Here is a 23,567-nt window from a genome sequence, read left to right on the forward strand (position 1 = left end):
CTGAAGGGTCGACTTGGCCTTATGCTTTGGATCACTGTCATGTTGGAAAGTCTAAGTGCGTTCCATTTGCAACCTTCAGACTGATAAATGCAGATTGTCCTCCAATACTTTCTGATAACATGCTGTATTCACTCTAAATTCCCTGGGCCACTGTAGCTCACACACCCCCAAAACATCAGAGATCCACCTCCACCTACAGTAGGGATGGTGTACTTTTCGTCATAGGCCTTGTTGACTCCTCTCCAAACATAGTGTTTATGGTTGTGACCATAAAGTTCAATTTTGGTTTCATCACTCCGAATGACTTTGTTCCAGAAGTTTTGAGGCTCGTCTCTGTGCTGTCTGGCATATTGTAAGGGGGCTGTTTTGTGATGTTGTCATTGTAACAACTTTCTTCTGGCAACTCGACCGTGCAGCCCATTTTTCTTCAAGCACCTTCTTTTGTGCATCTTGTATCTGCAGAGAAGCCTGTATGTCAGTGAAGTTGCTTGTGGGTTTTTCTTTGCATCCCGAACAATTTTCCTGGCAGTTGTGGCTGAAATCTTTGTTGGTCTACATGACCGTGGCTTGGTATCAACAGAAGCCCTAATTTTTCCACTTCTTTATCAGTTTGAACACTACTGATTGACATTCTCACATCTTTGGATATCTTTTATATCCTTTTCCTAATTTATAAAGTTCAACTACCTGTTCTCGCAGGTCCTTTCACAGTTGCTTTCCCCAGCAAAGTCAGTGCAGCCCTGGGTGAAATGTACAGGCATCTCTCAAAAGCTAAGAAACTCACTGACTGTCTCTACACAGACACTAATTACAAGCAAACAGGTCACAGGTGTGGAAACTTTTACCCTTAATAGCCATTTAAACCTGTGTGTGTCAACTTGTGTGTATATTATCAGGCCAAACATTCAAGGGTATGTAAACTTTTGATCTGGGCCATTTGGGTGGTTTCAGTTATCATTATGATTTAGAAAGGGCAAACATAATTATGTGGTAATTAATGGCTTCACCTGACCACTATCCCAAATAAAAGACAATTTTTCTGCATGATCAGTCATGTTTTCCAAAACATGGCCAATATTTCACAATTTCTGCCAGGGTATGTGAACTTACGAGCACAACTGTATATAACCCACAGGGCTGTCGCTCCTCAGCTGCTGTTACCTGTTACTTTGGTTCATGTAGGTGCAGCAGAGCAAAGAGCAGAGGAGCTGGTGGAGGAGGAGAATAAACAGGAGGGTGTGGAGATCAATAAATGTTCTCCTGGTTTCAGGTTCTCCTGGTCCTGGACCACAACACAGGATTTCTAACACATAAACCAGACCTAAAGTATTTCTGTCGATTAAACCAAACTGAGAACTGAATATAATCATAAAAAAAACACGATAAATCCACTAAATCTGAGAAGTAAAAACCATCTTCTGATGCTCACAGGAGTCAAACCTCAGTCTCATTCATCCACCATGACCTCCTCCCTCTGTGGACTCCTACACCTTCTCTCCTGACCTTCTGAAGCTTTTCTCCTGTAGTGTGTAATGAGCACCTGATGGTGTCAGATGTTGAGAACACCATCAGTGTGGTGATTAAACATCACTGTCCTGTCCGTTGTGTTTTAATATTGCAAAAAACAAGGAGGTAAAAGGAGCCACTGGTTCCATACAGGTGTAAATAGACTCTGTTAATAACTACTCTCTCAGCCAATCACATCACTGCTCTAATCGCTCTGTGCCAATCACAATGACACATGACACCAACAGCTCAGCAGGAAGTCTAACTCCAGTGATGAGGAGACATAAACTTCAGCCACAGAGACTTAAAGGACCAGATCTCACTCAGTGTCGATTCTCCTCAGGTTAAAGCTGAGACTCTTTAATGTGGTATCATCATCTGTCTGAAGAACACACAATGTGTAACTAAACAAATACTTCTTCAGGTATCATTATACCTGAAGAAGCAGATCAATAATCAATCTCAACCACTAGAGAGAGGAAAGAGAAGAGGAGCAAACACCTGGACATGAGTTTGAATGCAGCCTCCAGAGCCGTGGTGTAGACACCCTGGACGATCGCGTCAAAGTAGCAGGGAACAAGGTGGCGGGGGAGGTGTCTCAGGTAGACGAACATGGCCTGCAACCAGCGGCCTACCTGGAGGTCAAAGGTCAACATTAGTCAGCACTGCACAGATTCTTTTAGTGTCTGCTGTCCACACTGAAGTGACAGTTCATCAGGTGACGCGAAGACTGTCTGCTCTGCAGCTCCCGTCTGGACCTGTGAGTGTAGATGACTTCACCAGAGCAGGTGACGTCTTACCTGCTGAGACTCTCTGTCCCTCATTAGATACAGATGTCATGTGACCACATCACCCAGGTCAGGTACCCTGAGCTCACCTCTTCCACTGCTCCACCCTTGGACAACAATCTGTTGGAGACGTAGTCCATCATCCAGTCCCCCTGTCTCAGGTTGTCACAGAAAGGATGTCCCAGATCGTTGTGGGGTCGGATATCAGCCATCACTGACATCAGCCCTGAGGAGCATAAATACTCATTAACACTGGTGCAGACTCTGGAATACATGAAGAAGAAGAAGAAGACTTTAACTTGACGTTCACACAACTTTATTTCAGACACATTATGCCAAAAATCTTAAATGTTTCAAAGCTTCTAATAAATCACCAGTCAACAATAAAAACCCCACAATAAAAAAAAAAAAAAAAACACACTCCTACCTACAAGTTAAAAAAACTAAAAGCTGAGCCGTAGGACCTGCCTGATCCCTCACACATCCCTGAAAATGTCCAGGTTGCAGGTCAGTCTGTAAAAGGACCAGAGCCTTCAGACACAGCATCGGCTCTGTCCAGCCCACACCTGACAACTAGTTCTTATGGCTTCTCCAGATTGTTTGCTTAGCAGTTGCTAACAAGAAATTGATAAGAACCCGTGTCTGTCTCTTTTTACCTTGGGCCAAAAACAAAAAGTGAATATGAAAAAACCTCTCCTAAAGTTTTTCGGTCCTGCTGGTTTTAATCTGTACACAGAAGAGCAACCGGTCTCCAGTTCTTTAGAAGCGTTAGATCTCCCTTCTTAGGCAGTAAGGAGATCACTGCACGCCTGCAGGAAGCTGGAAGGGTCCCTTTAATAAAAGACATTCAAACATCCAGCATGTCAGGCCCCAGCTCACTGCAGGTAAACCTTCCATGCCTGGAGCCTTTCCTCAGGCCATCTGGGACACAGCAGTGGTCAGTTCATGTAGGGAGATGTCTGAGCTCAGGGTGTGGCGCTCCTCCAGACTCAGCTGTGGAAGATACTGCAGCAGCTCAGCAGTAGCGTCCACATCACAACTCTCGGAACAGGTCAGTGTAGAAAGGCCACTGCATGCCTCCTAATCTCCGCCCGGTCAGAAGTCATCCTCCCATCAGGCAGGTGGAGACACACCATCTGCTTCTTCCGGGCCACCGACCTCTCCAGGCTAAAGATGAACTTAGTCAGAACATCCATGTTGCTGAGCTGAGAGAAACGAGCCCGGACCAGCGCTCATTTAGCTCTCTCCTGGAGGAAGGTGCTCAACTGCTGTTTTTTAGAGAGCAACAGGGAGCTCTGCTCACCAGACCCTCTCTCCAGCTCTGTGATCTCTGCCTCCAAACGCTGTACAGCTCTCCTGATCCTAGAAGTGGAGTACGATGAGTACTGCTGGCAGAAAACCCTGATTTGTCCCTTTCCTACCTCCAACCACTGACTCGGAGAAGGAAAAGACTCTTTCCTAGACCTCCAATGAGCCCAAAATAATTCAACATTTTATCAAGTAATAACTTGACATTAAAATGCCCCAAAAAAATTTTAAAACTGTCAGTGGAAGATAAAACAAGCTCCATAAGAACTAAATGGTGGTCTGTGAAAGCCACAGGGAGGATGTGACAGTCAGCAGCCCGAGCAGTGAAAACAGCTGATAGATAAAACCTGTCTCACCTGGCTGCACTGACCCTGCCACCTGCACCCAGGTGTACTGCCTGACTGAAGGCTGCTTCATCCTCCACACATCCACTAAATCGGCCTCTGCTACCAGCTGAGACAGATGTGCAGCTGACTGAGGGTGCAGCTCCTGACCTATCTAGAGAGTCTGTGCAGCAGTTCCAGCCCCCCCTCTCTCAAGGTAGCAATCAGCATAACGCTGGTAAGTCACTCACTATGGAAGAAAACAAACTGGCAAAGTGAAAAGGGACAAACCGGGCATAAATACTGTGGGGATAACGAGACACAGGTGACACACATCAGGGAAAAAGCAGGTAATCACCCAGGAGGAAGTAAAGACACAAGAGGGAAACTACCAAAATAAAACAGGAAATGACAAGACAGACATAAAACACTAAGGCCTGGGGACCGTTGTGATACTCTCACCGTGAGGACTCCTTCACGACTTCTGTACAACTTAAAATCGTGTGATTAGCAGTGGGAGAGAATAACACAGTGACTCCTGCGCTGAGATTGGAGCCGTGGCTCAGCACATGCTGCCCCCCCCCCCATAAGCCCCAGTCTGCCTCATTCACACTATCATTGTGTGTTTCCTGCAAAAAAAACTACATCCAGTCTTTTTTGATTGACCACCTCTGACACCAACACTCTTTTCTGTGCATGCCACCCTCAGGACCTGCATAGGAGGAGAGAGACAGGACAGTACACCGCAGAGAAGAAACACCCAGTGCTGCCTGATCATGTTTCTGTCACTTGGAGACTTTCATTTTCTTCACTCTTTTGCCTTTAGACATCTTTAAGTCTTTTCTTAATGGAGTCATGTGTTTCTTTAACCGGTAGCGTTTTTCTTCTCATCAAATAAGTCCAGACCCACAAGTTTTTGTAGAGTTCGTCTTCTGGACAGACTTTCTGGCATCAGGAAAATAATCGGTTACATTGGCTGATTCACCAAAAGTATCTTCCAAGAAATGATTGATCTCCTCCAGAGAATACAGGTCAGTGTTCTGGGAGACACTGCCACAGAAACACTGTCAGAGTCACAGTCACTTTAACAGCTCAGCCTCTCTTTGGTTTACATATACATCCACCTCCTGCCCTGCTCTCACCTTAATCTCAGCCTCTCTCTGCCTTACAGCAGCTATCACTGCTTCCTGCCTTGCTCTCACCTCAGCCTCAGCCGCCAATTCTCCTGCTGAATTTTCAGCCAGAGAGCCACCAACACACAAAGCCGGCAGCATGGACCCACACGGGCAGAGCACCCCCGCTCTCGCTGCCTGTGCGGGCGAACAATCCTCATGACCCACATCTCTGCACTCAAAACACTTCATATTCCCAGAGCTGGCGTACACCGTATAATAACTTTCCTCATGTTTAACACGGAGGGAAAATTCCAGTGTCTGAGTGGGGGAGTCTAGAAACATGAACACTTGTCTCCGCAGAGATTGAACATGTTTCAGTTTCAAAACGCCCGAGCTCTGTCTCCAGCGCCTCGTTAGGGACAAACGGAGGGACTCCGGACACGGTGATCCGGGGAGAGGGAACAGCCAGTGGGACACTTACAGAAACTCTTCATTAAGTGATGATGAAGATGAAGATGATGAAGATGATGATAATGAGGATGATGCTGGTGCATACCTGGACCTTGCCTGGGTTTTTACCTGTGAGCTTTATGTACCTTGTAAGCCTCCGTAGTTGAGACGTAGCCATGAGGGGACGTTGTAGCACCCTCCCCCCTCCTCCCCCTCCTCAGCATCACAGCGGTACAGCAGCATGTTCATGTCAATCAGGGTCAGTCTGGACATGATGCTGAGGAGGAAGAGCAGGTCACTGATGATGATGATGAAGAACCTAACCTCTGACCACAGACTTCAGCACTTATTATTGTTGTTTATTGTTATTATATTAATTGTGTACTCACGTCATCAGCGGCTGGGTGAGGATGGGGGGAGTGCTGTGTTCAGCCAGGCTGCCGGTCTGGTACTGAGGACTGAACTGGATCAGGTGGCGTCTCAGGGCCCCCAGCTGCTCCTGGGACCTGGGCTCCAGAGTCACTCTGTAGAGGATCAGAGACCACATGTAGATCCAGACCAGACCAGAAAACTAATGAAGTGGGTCAGGACCCCCCCCCCCCCCACACACACACACACCCACCCACCCCACCTGAAGATGATGATGCTGCCTGGAGTGAACTTCTCCAACATTAACTCCTGAACATCTGTGTTGTGTCTGGACACCACGTCGGTCTTCTTCACCAGCTGACTGTCCTTCACCTGCAACAAATTCCTCAAAGGTCTAAACATAAAGTCTGAACTTACTCCTCTGGCAGAGGTTCTAACAGACAAATCATCAGAACCAGGACCTGCTGCAGAACCACACACACACCTGGATGTGTTCTCTGATCTCCACAGTGCAGACTGGCAGGCTGCTGTCATCTGTAGTGTTGTTCACAGCGGTCCGGGCCTCCAGCACCACTTCTTTAATCACACCTGTACAGACCAGAACCAGAGTCCAGGTTAACTCATACCTCTCACACTGAGACCCCTGAGGATCAGGATCAGGAAGTGGTTTCAGGACCATCACCTGGGATGAGGACAAGTGGAACGTCATCTGCGTAATGGAATCTCTCTGGCTTCTTGACCGGTCTTCGTAGCACAGCAACCACTGACTCATGGGTACTGGGACAGTGTCTGGTCACTGTGGCCACGCCCCCTCCCAGGTGCTCCACATACACCTGCTCACATGACAGCAGAGACAAAGCAGACTGGGTGACACCAGCAGGACACTGAGGTCATGTCCTCAGTCAGGTCGTGTCCTCAGTGAGGTCATGTCCTCAGTGTCCTGTGGTTAGGGGTTAGTCTATGATGATGTTTTAGACTCACGTTTAAGGTTAGTCACAATGACATTGACCTTTGACCTTTAAAACCCAAAATCTAATCAGTTCATCTTTGAGTCTAAGTGAATGTTTGTGCCAAATTTGAAGAAGTTCCATTGAGGTGTTCCTGAGATATCAGGTTCCTGAGGACGAGAGGGACGACCTGAAAAACCTCTGACTGTTGCCACACAGAGGAATAAAAATAACAAGCTCATATCTGACATTTGTTATATATAAATTTGTTATTAATGTTGTCACATATATTTCATGAAGGCAGGAGGAGATGCATGGTGTGGGGCTGACCTGTGTGAAGCCCTCAGCAGCCAGATCCTGGTGCAGCCTGTTCAGGGACAGCTTGGCAGCCATGATCCAGGTCTGCAGACTGACCTGGTCCTCTGAGCTCCAGCTGGTGTACTGATGGTCCTGAGAGACCTGAACAGCACAGTGAAGGTTAGTCATGAACCTGGTCACATGATCAGCTCATTGAGTATTATAATGACAACACTGGCTTATTGGTATTCATGACGCACAGATGATAAAGATGAACTTTCCTCAGGCTCAAATCTCTATTTCTACATAACATCATAACATGAAACAGACTGTGTGTTGGTTATCACATGCCACATGACACAACACAGAATAACTAAAGCCCATTGTCTTTAAATGTCCTGCAGGTTTTTATATTTCCTAGAAGTCCAGTGGAAAAGTCATGTGTTCATCCTCAAACACCTGAATTGGACAGGTGCTGATAAAATAAATAAAATAAAAAACACCATGCCAGCTTCAGTAGAGTTCATATACAGCCAGAGACACTGTGGTGCTTTAACTGTAGTCACCTGATGAGGGAGCAGCTCGTCGTATCTTCTGCTGCTTCCTGTAGCACAGCAGGCCATGGACACCAGAGCGGAGCTGGGCAGGAAGTCGGAAAGTGAACTCCTCTGGAACAACAGGTCAAAGGCTGAGACTGTGTTCAAATCCACATTCACCAACTGTACACAGGAAGAACCAATCAGCTGATGGATTCAAATCGATCACAACAGTCTCGTCACCGGTTAACCGGTTGACCAGTTAATCGGTTATCCGGTTAACCCCTGAGCCTGTGTGTTTATTTTTAGCTGCGGCTTCCTTGAATTACTAGAATTAGTTTGAATCGTTTGAACAAGACAAAAAGAAGAAGCTGTGAAAATCAATACGCAACGACAATAACAATCATCACTTGTCACACAGCAGACTGTACTACAGTGGCAGTAGATTCAGTAGAGACAGTACAGACAGAAGATTCATAAGGGACAGAAGATTCAGTAGAGACAGTAGAAACATAAGATTCAGTAGAGACAGAAGATTCAGTACAGACAGTAGATTCAGTAGAGACAGGACAGAGACAGTAGATTAAGTAGGGACAGTAAAGACAGAGACAGTAGAGACAGTAAATTAAGTAGGGACAGTAAAGACAACAGAGACAGTAGAGACAGAAGATTCAGTAGATTCAGTAGAGACAGTAGAGTAGATTCAATGGAGACAGAAGATTCAGTAAAGACAGTAGATTCAGTAGAGACAGGACAGAGACAGTAGAGACAGAAGATTCAGTAGAGACAGTAGATTCAGTAGAGACAATACAGACAGAAGATTCATAAGGGACAGAAGATTCAGTAGAGACAGTAGAAACATAAGATTCAGTAGAGACAGAAGATTCAGTACAGACAGTAGATTCAGTAGAGACAGGACAGAGACAGAGAGAGTAGAGACAGTAAAGACAGAGACAGTAGAGACAGCAGAGATAGAGACAGCAGAGACAGTAGAGACAGAAGAGACAGAGACAGCAGAGACAGTAGAGACAGAGACAGCAGAGACAGAGAGAGTAGAGACAGTAAAGACAGAGACAGTAGAGACAGCAGAGATAGAGACAGCAGAGACAGTAGAGACAGAAGAGACAGAGACAGCAGAGACAGAGAGAGTAGAGACAGTAAAGACAGAGACAGTAGAGACAGCAGAGATAGAGACAGCAGAGACAGTAGATTCAGTAGAGACAGTAGAGACAGTAGATCCAGTAGAGACAGGACAGAGACAGTAGATTAAGTAGGGACAGTAGAGACAGCAGAGACAGTAGAGGCAGAGACAGTCGAGACAGCAGAGACAGTAAAGACAGAGACAGCAGAGACAGAGACAGCAGAGGCAGAGACAGTAGAGACAGCAGAGACAGTAGAGACAGAGACATTAGAGACAGAGACAGCAGAGATATAGACAGCAGAGACAGTAGAGACAGAGACAGCAGAGACAGTAGAGACAGAGACAGCAGAGACAGAGAGAGTAGAGACAGTAAAGACAGAGACAGTAGAGACAGCAGAGATAGAGACAGCAGAGACAGTAGAGACAGAAGAGACAGAGACAGCAGAGACAGTAGAGACAGAGAGAGTAGAGACAGTAAAGACAGAGACAGCAGAGACAGAGAGAGTAGAGACAGCAGAGACAGAGAGAGTAGAGACAGTAAAGACAGTGGGAATCAAACCTGGATGGGACTGTGATTGTTGGGGCTGATGTCCATGAACATAGTGTGAGCCACAGCTGGGACCAGGGGCCGAAGGCTGGGCTGGACAAAGGCCCCCACAGGCTCCCCCCTAAACCAGGACAGCCAGTGTCCTCCCTCCTGACTGTCTGCAGCACCTGCAGCATCTATCAGAGAGACAGAGGGAAGAGCAGCTGCTCAATAATCACAACAATAACATCTGCTGTGAATGAAACATCTGCTGTGAATGAAACATCTGCTGTGAATGAAACATCTGCTGTGAATGAAACATCTGCTGTGAATGAAACATCTGCTGTGAATGAAACATCTGCTGTGAATGAAACATCTGCTGTGAATAAAACATCTGCTGTGAATGAAACATCTGCTGTCAATGAAACATCTGCTGTGAATAAAACATCTACTGTGAATGAAACATCTGCTGTGAATGAAACATCTGCTGTGAATGAAACATCTGCTGTGAATGAAACATCTGCTGTGAATAAAACATCTGCTGTGAATGAAACATCTGCTGTGAATGAAACATCTGCTGTGAATGAAACATCTGCTGTGAATGAAACATCTGCTGTGAATGAAACATCTGCTGTGAATGAAACATCTGCTGTGAATAAAACATCTGCTGTGAATGAAACATCTGCTGTGAATAAAACATCTGCTGTGAATAAAACATCTGCTGTGAATGAAACATCTGCTGTGAATGAAACATCTGCTGTGAATGAAACATCTGCTGTGAATAAAACATCTGCTGTGAATGAAACATCTGCTGTAACATCTACGGTCAATGAAACATGGAATAATCACCATGGATCCAAACATCCAACTCATTCAGATGCTGGTTGATTCTACTGGTTAGTTCAGTTGTTAGTGGCTTTAAATACAAACTGAAACTAATGGAGGAAATGTATGAACTCTAAAACACCTTACAGAAACTGGATCAGTTGTAACCAAACCACAGAGACAGACCAGAAGAGACCAGGAGAGACCAGAAGAGACCAGGAGAGACCAGGAGAGACCAGGAGAGACCAGGAGAGACAAGGAGAGACCAGGAGAGACCAGGAGAGACCAGGAGAGACCAGGAGAGACCAGAAGAGACCAGGAGAGACCAGGAGAGACCAGGAGAGACCAGAAGGGACCAGGAGAGACCAGGAGAGACCAAAAGAGACCAGAAGAGACCAGGAGAGACCAGAAGAGACCAGGAGAGACCAGGAGAGACCAGAAGAGACCAGGAGAGACCAGGAGAGACCAGGAGAGACCAGAAGGGACCAGGAGAGACCAGGAGAGACCAAAAGAGACCAGAAGAGACAAGGAGAGACCAAAAGAGACCAGTAGAGACCAGGAGAGACCAAAAGAGACCAGAAGAGACAAGGAGAGAGCAGGAGAGACCAGGAGAGACCAGGAGAGACCAGAAGAGACCAGGAGAGACCAGAAGAGACCAGGAGAGACCAGGAGAGACCAAAAGAGACCAGAAGAGACAAGGAGAGAGCAGGAGAGAGCAGGAGAGACCAGGAGAGACCAGAAGAGACCAGGAGAGACCAGAAGAGACCAGGAGAGACCAGGAGAGACCAGGAGAGACCAGGAGAGACCAAAAGAGACCGGTAGAGATCAGGAGAGACCAGGAGACACCAGGAGAGACAAGAAGAGAGCAGAAGAGAACAGAAGAGACCAAAAGAAACCAGAAGAAACCAGGAGAATCCAAAAGGGACGAGTAGCGCCCAGAAGAGACCAGTAGTGACCAGTAGTGACCAGACCATCAGAAGATGGGTTAGGGTTAGGCTAACACTTCATCTAAACTCATTCGCAGGGTGAGGAGACAGAGTTAGGATCACGGTCGGGGACGGGGTCAGTACCTTTCAGCACACTGGTGATTCCCAGGCGGTTTACAAAGACATGGTCAGTGTTTTGGCTGCCGGTCCAGAGATCAGCTATCACGTAGAGGTTAGGCCTGATGGCTCTGGCTGCTGCAAGCATCACCTACAGAGACACAGAGGACACAGTGAACCTGCAGTCTGTCCAACATTAACACAGAGAAAACAGTGAACCTGTAGTCTGTCCATCACTAACAAAGAGGACACAGTGGACCTGCAGTATGTCCATCACTAACACAGGGGACACAGTGGACCTGTAGTCTGTCCATCACTAACAAAGAGGACACAGTGGACCTGCAGTCTGTCCAACATTAACAGAGGAAACAGTGGACCTGTAGTATGTCCATCACTAACACAGGGGACACAGTGGACCTGTAGTATGTCCATCACTAACACAGGGGACACAGTGGACCAGTAGTATGTCCATCACTAACACAGGGGACACAGTGGACCAGTAGTATGTCCATCACTAACACAGGGGACACAGTGGACCTGCAGTCTGTCCAACACTAACACAGGGGACACAGTGAACCTGTAGTCTGTCCATCACTAACACAGGGGACACGGTGGACCAGTAGTATGTCCATCACTAACACAGGGGACACGGTGGACCAGTAGTATGTCCATCACTAACACAGAGGACACGGTGGACCAGTAGTATGTCCATCACTAACACAAGGGACACAGTGAACCTGTAGTCTGTCCATCACTAACACAGGGGACACAGTGGAGCTGCAGTCTGTCCAACACTAACACAGAGGACACAGTGAACCTGTAGTCAGTCAAACACTAACACAGGGGACACAGATATCCTGGACCTTATTATGGACTTCAGGTACTTCAGCACTGAGCTAATGGACAGGGGAGGACAGGAGCTCCAACAATGGTTTTGGTCTGAAGGATGAGAGACTGACAGGATACACAGTTTCCATGAGACACCTTGATGAGTCAGGAGTAGGTAGAGAGTACCTCAGTCACATGCAGGGGGGTGGAGGGGCAGTTGAGCAGACAAACACCAGAGAAGGCCTCAGCTATAGTCTCTGTGTACGTCTTCATACGAGTCCACAGGTAAGGACAGTCCTCTGGTTTGTCTCCATAACGAAGTTTGACAGTGTTCTCCTCACAGACCAGTTCTCTCCGCAGGTAGACCTCAGAGTCTGCAGACAGCAGGAGGAAGGAAGACAGGTCAGTCTGTGGAGATTTCCTCCTCTACTAGCATCATGGAGCAGAGTTGTACCTCATGGACATGTGTGTTATGGTGATTAACGCTGAACATAATCATAACTTCCCTGTGGACATCTGATTAATGAAATGCTGTGGATGAGTTATAGATGCCAGAAATGTGTCAACAACTGTTCTCTGTGTGAAATGAAAAGTCTACATCTTCTCATATTATTTCCTTTGTACAGCCCCCACAATACTTTCCAAATTAAGGAGTGTTTTGTACTTCCTGGTTCCCGTAGCTTCGCTCTCCTCACCTCTGTCACTGTCTCTCATGTGTGAAGCATGGATGAGGAGAAGCTACTTGTTGAGTTTGATAAACATAAAGACCCAACACCAGGTTATTGATAATTGGCAGATGAGCCACAGATCTGATCAGCTCTTAAGGTAAGAAATGAAATTGAAGTTGGTGTCAGCACATGATTTAACGTTAATGTCTGAATGTTGTTGAAAACATTTTATGGTGATCATTTTATTGGTTGACTATGATCAGTGGTCCTGTTGGGGGCGGAGCTTGATGCGCATCATATTATGTGCATTTTCATCTTTACTGTTGCTCCTGTTGTTCACCTGGTTCAGCTGCGTTCCTCTGCAGATCACTTCCTGTCACAGAGCCGTCATGAGCCAGGAAGTGACACGCCTTCTCTCTCTGCTCCATCAGCTGCACTTCTTTATCAAAGCTCATGTCCTCAAAAGGAAAGGTGAAATACCTGGAGATCAGACACAGGAGACATTACACATTTTAAATGACGTAATTAACATACAGCCAGGTATTATTACACATTTAAAAACCTGAAAAAACATACGACCAGGTGTTATTCAACATTTTAAATGATGTAATTAACATACAGCCAGGTGTTATCACACATTTTTTAAAACATAAATAACACACAGCCAGGTCTTATTACACATTTTGAATGACGTAATTAACATACAGCCAGGTGTTATTACACATTTTAAATAACTGAAATAACAGTCAGCCAGGTGTTATTACATATTTTAAGTAACTGAAATAACACACAGCAAGGTGTTATTACACATTCTAAAGGAATGAAATAAGAGTCAGCCATGTGTTATTACACATTTTGAGTGACTGAAATAATCTCTAGCACTGAGCTGAAGTACACAGACATCTCAGTATCAGGTTTATTCTGTCACTTTTTACTATCTCAACTCAGATCATTAAAACAGTGAGGTTTGATGGTTGGGGATGGGGGGGGGTTACCTGGGACAGAGAGGGTGTCTCCTTGTGATTGGACCCAGTTTAGGTCCCTCATCAGCAAGACGCTCAGAAACCACACCTCCCACAATGCAGTTGGTCGCCTGAAGAGATATAACAAACAACAACAATGAAGACTCAAGAGAAGGTTGAAAAGTAAGGACTGAAAAGTAATCTGTTATGCAGACCTACTCTCTCTCTCACACACACACACACACACACACACACACACACACACACACACACACACACACACACACACACACACACACACACACACACACACACACACACACACACACACACACACACACACACACACACACACCTGCTCTGCATGTTGTTTCATCTCTTTGTAAAGGTCAAAGTTCAGCTCCTCCAGTCTCCTCCTGAAACAGCTGCAGCAGTCCTGGATGACTGAAAGACTCAGACTGGTGCTGAAGAGAGAGAGATAATACAGTCACATTAACACTTCAGACTGTTATTAATAACATTATTAATAATGTTACTAATAATCACCAGTGAGTACCTCAGTATAAACAGTCTGATAGTAAATGTGACAGTCTGACAGTAACTGTCACAACTGAACTGGGACTTGAACCCAAATGCACGACTCCAAGACAAAGTACCAATTAACAATATTTTAATAACAAAGTAGCAAAGAAAAATCACTCTTACAGAGGAATATAAATTCAAAATACCCAAATAAAATCATTCACAGAGAGGAAAAACTGTAGAACACTCTTTCGAGGAAACCCAACAAAATTCCAGGACACAGGTAAAGACAAAGTATCAAAATATTGTAAAGCAAGACTTTGGCAAAACGTAACACCGAATTCAAAACCTGGCTTGGGCTAACGTGGCTGGCGTGGTTCTCCGACAACAAGACAAGACGAATTGGCACAGGACAAAGGGAAACGCAGACTATATACACACACAAGGTAGAGGGAAACAGGTGGAAACAATCAGGGCGGGGCAGACAATCAGACCAGTGGGAAACACACAAGGGAAAGGAGGAAGTTACCTGAAACGAGAGGAGAGTTAGGTTTCAAAATAAAATAAGAAATCACGAGACAGACAAAACTAAATATAACTTAACGTCTCTTCATGGACATGACAGTAACAGTCTGATAGTAATTGTAACAGTATGATAGTAACAGTCTGATAGTAACAGTCTGACAGTAACTGTAACAGTCTGAAAGTAACACTAACAGTCTGGCAGTAACAGTCTGTTAGTAACAGTCTGATAGTAACAGTCTGACAGTAACAGTCTGAGAGTAACTGTCTGATAGTAACAGTCTGACAGTAACAGTAACAGTCTGATAGTAACAGTCTGGCAGTAACAGTCTGTTAGTAACAGTCTGAAAGTAACACTAACAGTCTGACAGTAACAGTCTGAGAGTAACTGTCTGACAGTAACAGTCTGTTAGTAACAGTCTGATAGTAACAGTCTGATAGTAACAGTCTGACAGTAACAGTCTGAGAGTAACTGTCTGATAGTAACAGTCTGACAGTAACAGTCTGTTAGTAACAGTCTGATAGTAACAGTCTGATAGTAACAGTCTGACAGTAACAGTAACAGTCTGAAAGTAACACTAACAGTCTGATAGTAACAGTCTGATAGTAACAGTCTGACAGTAACAGTCTGAGAGTAACAGTCTGATAGTAACAGTCTGACAGTAACAGTAACAGTCTGAAAGTAACACTAACAGTCTGATAGTAACAGTCTGACAGTAACAGTCTGACAGTAACAGTCTGTTAGTAACAGTCTGATAGTAACAGTCTGATAGTAACAGTCTGACAGTAACAGTCTGAGAGTAACTGTCTGATAGTAACAGTCTGACAGTAACAGTCTGTTAGTAACAGTCTGATAGTAACAGTCTGATAGTAACAGTCTGACAGTAACAGTAACAGTCTGAAAGTAACACTAACAGTCTGATAGTAACAGTCTGATAGTAACAGTCTGACAGTAACAGTCTGATAGTAACAGTCTGACAGTAACAGTAACAGTCTGACAGTAACAGTCTGATAGTAACAGTCTGAAAGTAACACTAACAGTCTGATAGTAACAGTCTGACAGTAACAGTCTGACAGTAACAGTCTGAGAGTAACAGTCTGATAGTAACAGTCTGACAGTAACAGTCTGTTAGTAACAGTCTGATAGTAACAGTCTGACAGTAATCTCTTGACTGTATCTGACCCCTGTATGTGTCACATATAAAGTCCAGTATGTGGACTCACCTGTCAGGTGTGAATATGTCCAGGGCAGAGTTCATGTCCACTGTGTTTCCAAAGCGTCGATGCTCAGGGTCCTGCACCACCTTCAGCTGCTTCTTACACTCTGGACTGGACCTGGACCTGGACCTGGACCTGTCACCTAAACTACCTGATGAACAAAGGTCCAGAGACACCGCCCATGATCAACTGAGTATGAGTTTAACTTTTAAACATGTGCTTTAAAACACATTATTCTGACAAACTATCACTGAAGTTATTTTTCTCCAGTCCAGGATCAGATCTGGTTGCAGACAGGTTGTGTGTGTGACATGTGACTCAGGTGTGTTCCCCCATCACTGTCTCACCTGCCTCCAGCAGCTGTCTGAACTGCTCCACAGCTGCATCCACACTGACCTGCAGAAACTCCCAAAGCCTGAGCCTGGAGAAGACCTGCTGCCACAGTACACAGCACAGAGCCTGACAGACACACACACACACACACACACACACACACACACACACACACACACACACACACACACACACACACACCTCAGTGTTTGCCTTGGTGTTAGCCTCAATAGCCTCAATGTTAGACTCAGTGTTAGCCTCACTGTTAGCCTCATTGTTACCCACAGCATTAGTGACAGTATTAGCCTCAGTACTAGCCTCGCTGTTAGCCTCAATGTTAGCCTCAGTGTTAGCCATAGTGTTACTCTCACTATAAGCCTCATTTATAGCCTTAATGTTAGCTTCAGTATTAGCCTCAGTGTTAGCCTCAATGTTAACCTCAGTGTTAGCCATAGTGTTATCCTCACTATAAGCCTCATTTTAGCCTTAATGTTAGCTTCAGTATTAGCCTCATATTAGCCTTAATGTTAGCTTCTGTATTAGCCTCATATTAGCTTCATTGTTAGCTTCAGTATTAGCCTCCGTATTAGCCTCATTGTTAGCCTTAATGTTAGCTTCAGTATTAGCCTCATTGTTAGCCTCAGTGTTAGTTTCAGTAGTAGGCTCAGTGTTAGCCTCACTGTTAGCCTCTGTAGGTATTTAAGTACTATTTATTAGCATTAGTATTAGTATTAGTGTTAGTATTAAGGATCTGTTGATGGACAAAGTTAACATGTATTGTAATTTATCAGTTTTGTTACTGTATAATAAGTAAAGTAATTTGATTACTTTTTATTGATTAATGTGTAACTCAAGACACATGTCGGTGTATTGTACAGGTTGTTGGTGAGAACTGTGAGACTCAACATACAGTCACTCTGTAGCTGTAGAACAAAACAATGAGCTAGCTAAAAGACGCTAAAGCTACAAACAACCTGCTAACACTGTGTTTCTACACACCTGTTTCCTAGAGATCACAGTTATATTACACTAATATGTTTCCTAATTCCACTGTAGTTATTGGGCATGGAAAGATATCAAATGAAATGAATACCATGTCTCACATGTATGTGCTGCTCATGTTCAATCAGTGCTGGGACTCCCTGTTCAGTATATTTCCCATCAGCCACCTCACAGCTGAGGTGCCACAGAGCTCTGTCCAGGAGCCACGCTGGCTTCAGGTGAGGAGAGTTCACCAGGTTATAGCCACATTCAGGATGGAGGTGAATCCACTCACTGTCAACAGCTGGATGAGGTGAGGAAAGGAAAGGAGGAAACAAGAGGAGAGGAAGAGAGATATGAGACATGCGTCACCTCTGTATCCAGCCATGTCAACATGCTCTTTAATTCCATAATTGATTGATTAAGACAGTGTCTGTACAGAGGTCAGAAGAGACTCTTATTTCAGTGGTTAAAACTGATTGTGAATGTATTGATACATATTTATACTGTAGTGGAATATTAGGGTTTAACCCCAGAACACTGTAGATGTTTCAGTTACTTCAGGAAATAAAATATGATGAGAACAGATGAGACCTCTTCAGTGACGGTCATGATACCAGGTGTGAAGCTGTACTGATGATAAACTACAGAAACATAGCTGCTCCACATGTCCAAAGTCTCTGAGGACCTGACAGGAAGTGTCTCTGTCTCAGGTCCAGTTGTCCTGATCTGATACAGTGCAGTCTGTTAACATGACCACAGTGTGTCTGACCTTCAGCTGAATAACGACTAAATGTCAATGAGGAAAGTGAGACGTTGATGCATCAGCCACAGCTGCCTGAAAGGCCAACAGCTGTGGTTTATTTCCACCATCCTCGTTAAAAATAAGACCAGATCACTTTTCACTCATCAGTCACTGCAGCAGCAGGTAAAGACAGAGGAATGCAGAGGACTCAACTGTCACTGACTGTTACATCAAATAATTCATTAGATCTAATATAAAAACATAAATATCATCCTTCCTGTTACCTCAGAGAGAGACGGGTCACTGATCAGCTGACTGATGATCTGAACCAGATTAATGTCTTCAGTCCAGAACAGTTTGGGTTCAGGACTGAACTGCTTCCTGCAGAACATCTATGAAAATTAACTTCATGTACTGTTGGATTCGCATGGTGTAGATTAGTGGTTCCCAACCTTTTCCAACTAATGACCCACTTGAAAATCTGTGAAACATCTGACCCTGTAACAATACAGAGGCCAAATAATACATTTTCAGTTTTTTATTTTAATGATAATATGGATTAATTAAACTCTTCCTGTTTCTGTTTTGATTCTCCAGTTTTTGCCACGGATGTGATCTTTAAGCGTAATGAGACTGAGATAGTGAACAAGTATATAATGTGGTCCAAGAGTTCCTATCCCTGGCTCATCACGGTGACAGGCTTTGATATGAGACAAGTTAAAAACGAAATGGACGGAGCTTCTCAACATTTGTAATGTTTTTAAAGATCATTTTGTTTTAAAACATTTATATTATTTTTTCATATAATTACATGATTTCACCCAAATTTTGCTGTTTCGCAAATTATTTGTCGACCCACTTGCAATACCTTCACGGCCCACCAGCGGGCCCCAGTCCACAGGTTGGTAACCCCTGGTGTAGAAAGTCCCTCCTCTGTGACTCCTGTCTCTGTTATGTCTCTCTGTGGTCGCGTTGAGTTTCTCTTCGGTCTCTTTCTGTCACTTTGTTTTGAATCTCTTTGTACAGGTGAAGCCCATGGGGCCCCTAACTCCTTGGACCCTGGGGCCTGTGTGTTTGTATTAGTAATTACCTGTGTAGTTGTAGATGACATCAGTGATGCAGACCATGTTCCAGTCTCTCCTCAGCATCTCCACCAGATCACCAACGTCTCTCCAGGTGTATGACTTCCCACCAGGTGAGAAGGCGGGGTTTAACTCCAGCTGATCAGATATGGAGTAGCAGGATCCAGATGAGCCGAGCTTCTGCAGCGGGGTGAAGTGGATCATGTTGTAGCCTGAACAGAACCAAGAGGAACATGAAACCGCAGACACAGAGAACTTTGTCTGATCATGGAGGATGCAAACCCCTCCCACACCTGATATTTGACAACCTGTCTTCACGCTATGATCTGGGATTGAAACCCAGTGTGTCAAGTTCAGACTTCATGATGCTTCTGTCACTGTGGTGATTACAGACTCATAAATTCTTGCCATGACTTGGCAGAGATGGATCAGACAACATGTTGATAACCCACAAATCACAGCTTGTGACCTTTCCTGTGACCAGAGTCCGAGTGAAGCAAAGCAGAGAAGCTGGATGTCACACAGACACAACAGACTTCAGACAACAGCTCAGTCACTGTGGGAGGCAGGTGATGGAACACAGGTGAAACACATTAGGGTGGGATAGACAATCAACAGGGAGGGAAACAGGACAAAGACAGGAAGTAAAGCAACAGTAGAGGCACAAGGAAAGTTGCTTCAAAATAAAACAGAAAATAAACATTAAATGTCCAAAAACAGACAAGCAAACAACAAACAAGGGACAGATCATGACACATGAGACAGATCTGTTCTCTCCACTGTCAATATAAAATATAAATTAGCATTGCTTTAGTTAGTATAAATGACAAACATCATGCAGGATCATAGTGGACTCAGATATCCCAGTGACAGTCTCCTGTAACACTGCAGGACTTTTTACTCCAAAGTTGAATATTTGAATGTGGTTAGAAATCAAATATTCAAACTGTAATAACTTGTAATGACCTGTAAAGTCTCTTTAATTCTTCCTTCAAACTAACAAACTGAAGAACTGACAGTTTGATCAGACAGTTTACTGGGCTGAGGTTTCAGCTGAATAAAATAGATTCTGTTTTGGCCTCATGAAGAGAAAGCTCACTCTCTACAGTCAGTTTTTATGTCACTTACAATATAATATATAAATATATAATACTTAAATAAACTTCATATTAACATATTCTCCCATATGCTCAGTGTTGTCATGTAAAGTACCTGTGTGGTTTTAATTCAGAAAACTGCTGCTGGTTTGTCATGTTGGTCCACATACCGGTCTCCTTTGCCACCCTGACCCTGTCGAGCCATGAGTCCAGGGGTCCGACACCATGGGCCACGTATGTTTGGCAGCTGATGCAGTCCAGGGGGAGGATGTCATTGTTGGCCCCCACTCTCAGCACTGGATCAACGACGATGTAACCCCCCCCTACTCTCTCTGTGTCCCTGTAAACACATACATCGGTCTGAACCCCTGATGAACTGCACACACACTGTACACTACAGTATTCGCTGCAGTGTTACCATGGTAACAGAAGCACCCACCCACAGGAGAAGTAATACTGGTAGGACCCAGCCACCCTCAAGTCCAGTCTGCAGTATTTGTCACAGTCATCCTCCTGGCTGTTGGGATAGACCCAGTCCAAAGGACGGAACTGCAGACGGTCAAACTCCTGGTCTTTGGGGGGGTAGTTGGTGTACACCTGGACGCTCTTACCCTGAAGGGAGGGGCCGAGACGGAACTGCAGCTCGAAGCCTGAAGACAGCAGTAGGTACAAAGGTTACTAGAGTTCACTGTGAAGCACAAATGAGGTCATCAGGTGAGATCTCTCTGTTAAAGCTCCTGATACATGTTCATGAGGATTCATCTGTGTAATGTCAGTTTTAGAGATTTTATTGTCTTCATTTAACTTTTATTACCAGCATGACATTTAGATAGCAAGAGTATTTTATAAACTAAAGGTCTCTGTCAGTCATCACTTCCTGTCTCCTCCTGATATTGGCCTCATCATACAGGTACATTTCACTGACTGCACCATAACACACAGGACTGAGTGTGTGGAACATAGCACATACATCATGACATGCTGATGTCACATGACATGAGTGTCCAGTTCTCTGGTGCAGGACTGAGGGGCCTTGAGGAATGATGGCCTGGCCTAGTTAGTAGCTGAGGTCTGTGTGAATCCAAACAGCAGCCAGAACCAGGTCTTTATTAGAAACATGCTGCTGTTAGAACTTAAAGGTCTCTGTCCATGTGTAGTTTGATTATAATGCAGGTCTAGGTTTTATATTAATAGAAGAGAAGCTCAGAGCCTCCTCTCTTCTGATTGGCTCACCGCCCTGTTGTTACTAGAGCTCCAGAGAGAAGCCTGAGAGAGGAGATGTAAAACTACACTGAGATGGTTTTTATATCTTCTTGTGGTTCAACACTTCAAATAAAACACAGAAGAAGAAGAAAATATGGAGCTTTAAATCTTGTAATTGCAATCATTGTGATTTCATGTTTCTGGATATAAATAAATATTGATCAGAGAAACAAACTAAACAGAGTATGTGAGAGATGACAACAGAAAATAAAACATGCAGGAATAATGTCTCATTTCTAACCAGCAGAGTATCTACGGGCCAAACAAGCTCATCCACCCTTTTAAAGCTGAATGAAGGTGACCTCTGACCTCTGACCTGTGACCCTGAACCAGCTCAACATGGCTCCAAACTCACAGTAGAATGTGTTTGTGTTTGTGCTTCAATAGAAGTGACTTGTAGATAATATTTGATTCATAATGTTCTGCTACTGATGTTTATTTTATCATATAAATTATTGAAGCCACTGGCTTGCTTTAAATAACATGGTGAATATTGTGAGTTGTGAACACAGATCATTAGTGTTGTGACAGTATCATGTTAATAAACTGAGCTGCTCAGGTGAGGCTTTGTAATCAGAGGTTGGTGTTATACTGTGGATGAACCTGTCTCTCAGTTTAAAAGACAGTGAGTTCAGGACAACCTCAGACTCTGAGACCACTTCACAGACTGGAGGAGAAAACCCAGACCACGTCCCTGACCAGGCTGCAGCACCAGACTGTATAGGTTAAACCTGTAGCACATGGTGTGTGTGTGTGTGTGTGTGTGTGTGTGTGATATTCTGCTGATTGTAGCACAGTTGCTCTGCAGGTGACGGTGTAGTGGTGTTGTCAGTGTCGTGGTGCAGTGTGTGTTCTGATTATAAAGTGCAGAGTGTTCCTACCTTGTTCCAGGCGGAACAGAGCTGGTTCCAGAGTCTCCATGTCAGTGACAGCAGCAGCCTCGGTTCTGTCAGCTGCTCTCCAACACGCTGTCTGATCTATTTAGACAGAGACACAGTAACATGAGACGCTCTGCACAGAGCTCTGTGTGTGGACGACCTCCTCTGCCAAAATCACTGACAAAGACTGAACTGATTCTGTTATCTTGAACTGCCTTCTCATCAACATTTTATATACTAGTGTAAGGAACTGGCTAATGGTGGATTTAACTCCAGCATTAATGATACTGAGGCCTTTTGTTTTCTGTCTGAAAAGCTGGAGGATAAAATGTTTGTGTGCTGCAGTTTGTTTTACAGCTTTAGAGGTGATGCACTGACCTGGGGAACAGGTAGGTTTTATTACCTGTTTGCTCCTCTGACTGAAGCACCTCTTTGTTAATTAAGAAGAACACACCGTGACCAGTGTCCAGCAGCGTCAGAGTTTCAGCTCCTGACGTCCACCTCACAGCTGAGCGCTGTCTGCTTCAGTATCACACTCTTATGTTGAACATCAGCTTTAAGACCAAACTAATACAGCAGGTAGACTCCTTTTCTTTAACTTTAAAAGCCGTAACCACCACATGACAGAGGTGTTGACACGTCTGTCTCTAAACTGAGAAAGGGGCTGAGCAGCAGGTAACAGTTAACAGGTAATCTGTGACACACAGATTCATGCAGTGCTCATGATCAGGAGTCCAGCGACATCAGAGCCAAAGTATCATTTCCTTTGGAAAACCACAGTATTTTGTTCTGGCTGGTAGGACAACAGATATCAGGCGTTATAATAAAGACATTATTTGTTGTACAGAGTCTGTAACTCACTGTAGATGCTGTAAATACTGTAGATACTTTAGATGCCGTAGATACTGTAGATACTGTAAATACTGTAAATACTGTAAAAACTGTAAATACTTTAGATACTGTAGATGCTGTAAATACTATAGATGCTGTAAATACTGTAGATACTTTAGATGCTGTAGATACTGTAAATACTGTAGATACTGTAAATGCTCTAGATACTGTAATTGCTGCAGATGCTATAGATACTGTATATGCTGTAAATACTGTAAATACTGTAGATACTGTAGATACTGTAGATACTGTAGATGCTGCAGATGCTGTAGATACTTTAAATGCTCTAGATACTGTAGATACTGTTGATGCTGTAGATACTGTAAATACTGTAAATACTGTAAATACTGTAAATACTTTAGATGCTGTAGATGCTGTAAATACTATAGATGCTGTAAATACT

The 23,567-nt window shown here is 44.3% G+C and overlaps 1 protein-coding gene across 3 annotated transcripts in view; it reads right to left on the reverse strand.

The window, feature by feature from the left end:
- LOC130161702 (glycogen debranching enzyme-like) overlaps window positions 1–22,372 on the reverse strand; it is a 31,012-nt gene extending 8,640 nt beyond the window's left edge. Inside the window, exons 1-22 of one of the 3 annotated variants that reach the window (XM_056365128.1) lie at window positions 22,277–22,372; window positions 20,572–20,782; window positions 20,303–20,472; window positions 19,044–19,247; window positions 17,331–17,512; window positions 16,242–16,353; window positions 15,901–16,045; window positions 13,988–14,096; window positions 13,666–13,763; window positions 13,011–13,150; window positions 12,189–12,376; window positions 11,202–11,325; window positions 9,340–9,494; window positions 7,670–7,822; window positions 7,137–7,265; window positions 6,542–6,692; window positions 6,344–6,447; window positions 6,122–6,231; window positions 5,880–6,014; window positions 5,637–5,767; window positions 2,384–2,520; window positions 2,008–2,141 (exon numbers count right to left, since the gene is read on the reverse strand). In XM_056365128.1, coding sequence (XP_056221103.1) covers window positions 2,008–2,141; window positions 2,384–2,520; window positions 5,637–5,767; window positions 5,880–6,014; window positions 6,122–6,231; window positions 6,344–6,447; window positions 6,542–6,692; window positions 7,137–7,265; window positions 7,670–7,822; window positions 9,340–9,494; window positions 11,202–11,325; window positions 12,189–12,376; window positions 13,011–13,150; window positions 13,666–13,763; window positions 13,988–14,096; window positions 15,901–16,045; window positions 16,242–16,353; window positions 17,331–17,512; window positions 19,044–19,247; window positions 20,303–20,472; window positions 20,572–20,782; window positions 22,277–22,316 — 3,062 coding nt within the window. In that variant the 5' untranslated portion in view covers window positions 22,317–22,372. Of the gene's footprint in view, window positions 1–2,007; window positions 2,142–2,383; window positions 2,521–5,636; window positions 5,768–5,879; window positions 6,015–6,121; window positions 6,232–6,343; window positions 6,448–6,541; window positions 6,693–7,136; window positions 7,266–7,669; window positions 7,823–9,339; window positions 9,504–11,201; window positions 11,326–12,188; window positions 12,377–13,010; window positions 13,151–13,665; window positions 13,764–13,987; window positions 14,097–15,900; window positions 16,046–16,241; window positions 16,354–17,330; window positions 17,513–19,043; window positions 19,248–20,302; window positions 20,473–20,571; window positions 20,783–22,276 lie in introns of all 3 variants that reach the window. The other 2 variants (XM_056365129.1, XM_056365127.1) reach the window with 2 other exon arrangements.
- Between the last annotated feature and the right edge of the window lie 1,195 nt (window positions 22,373–23,567).

This window comes from Seriola aureovittata, chromosome 20, assembly GCF_021018895.1.
Source record: "Seriola aureovittata isolate HTS-2021-v1 ecotype China chromosome 20, ASM2101889v1, whole genome shotgun sequence".
Lineage (NCBI taxonomy): Eukaryota > Metazoa > Chordata > Actinopteri > Carangiformes > Carangidae > Seriola > Seriola aureovittata.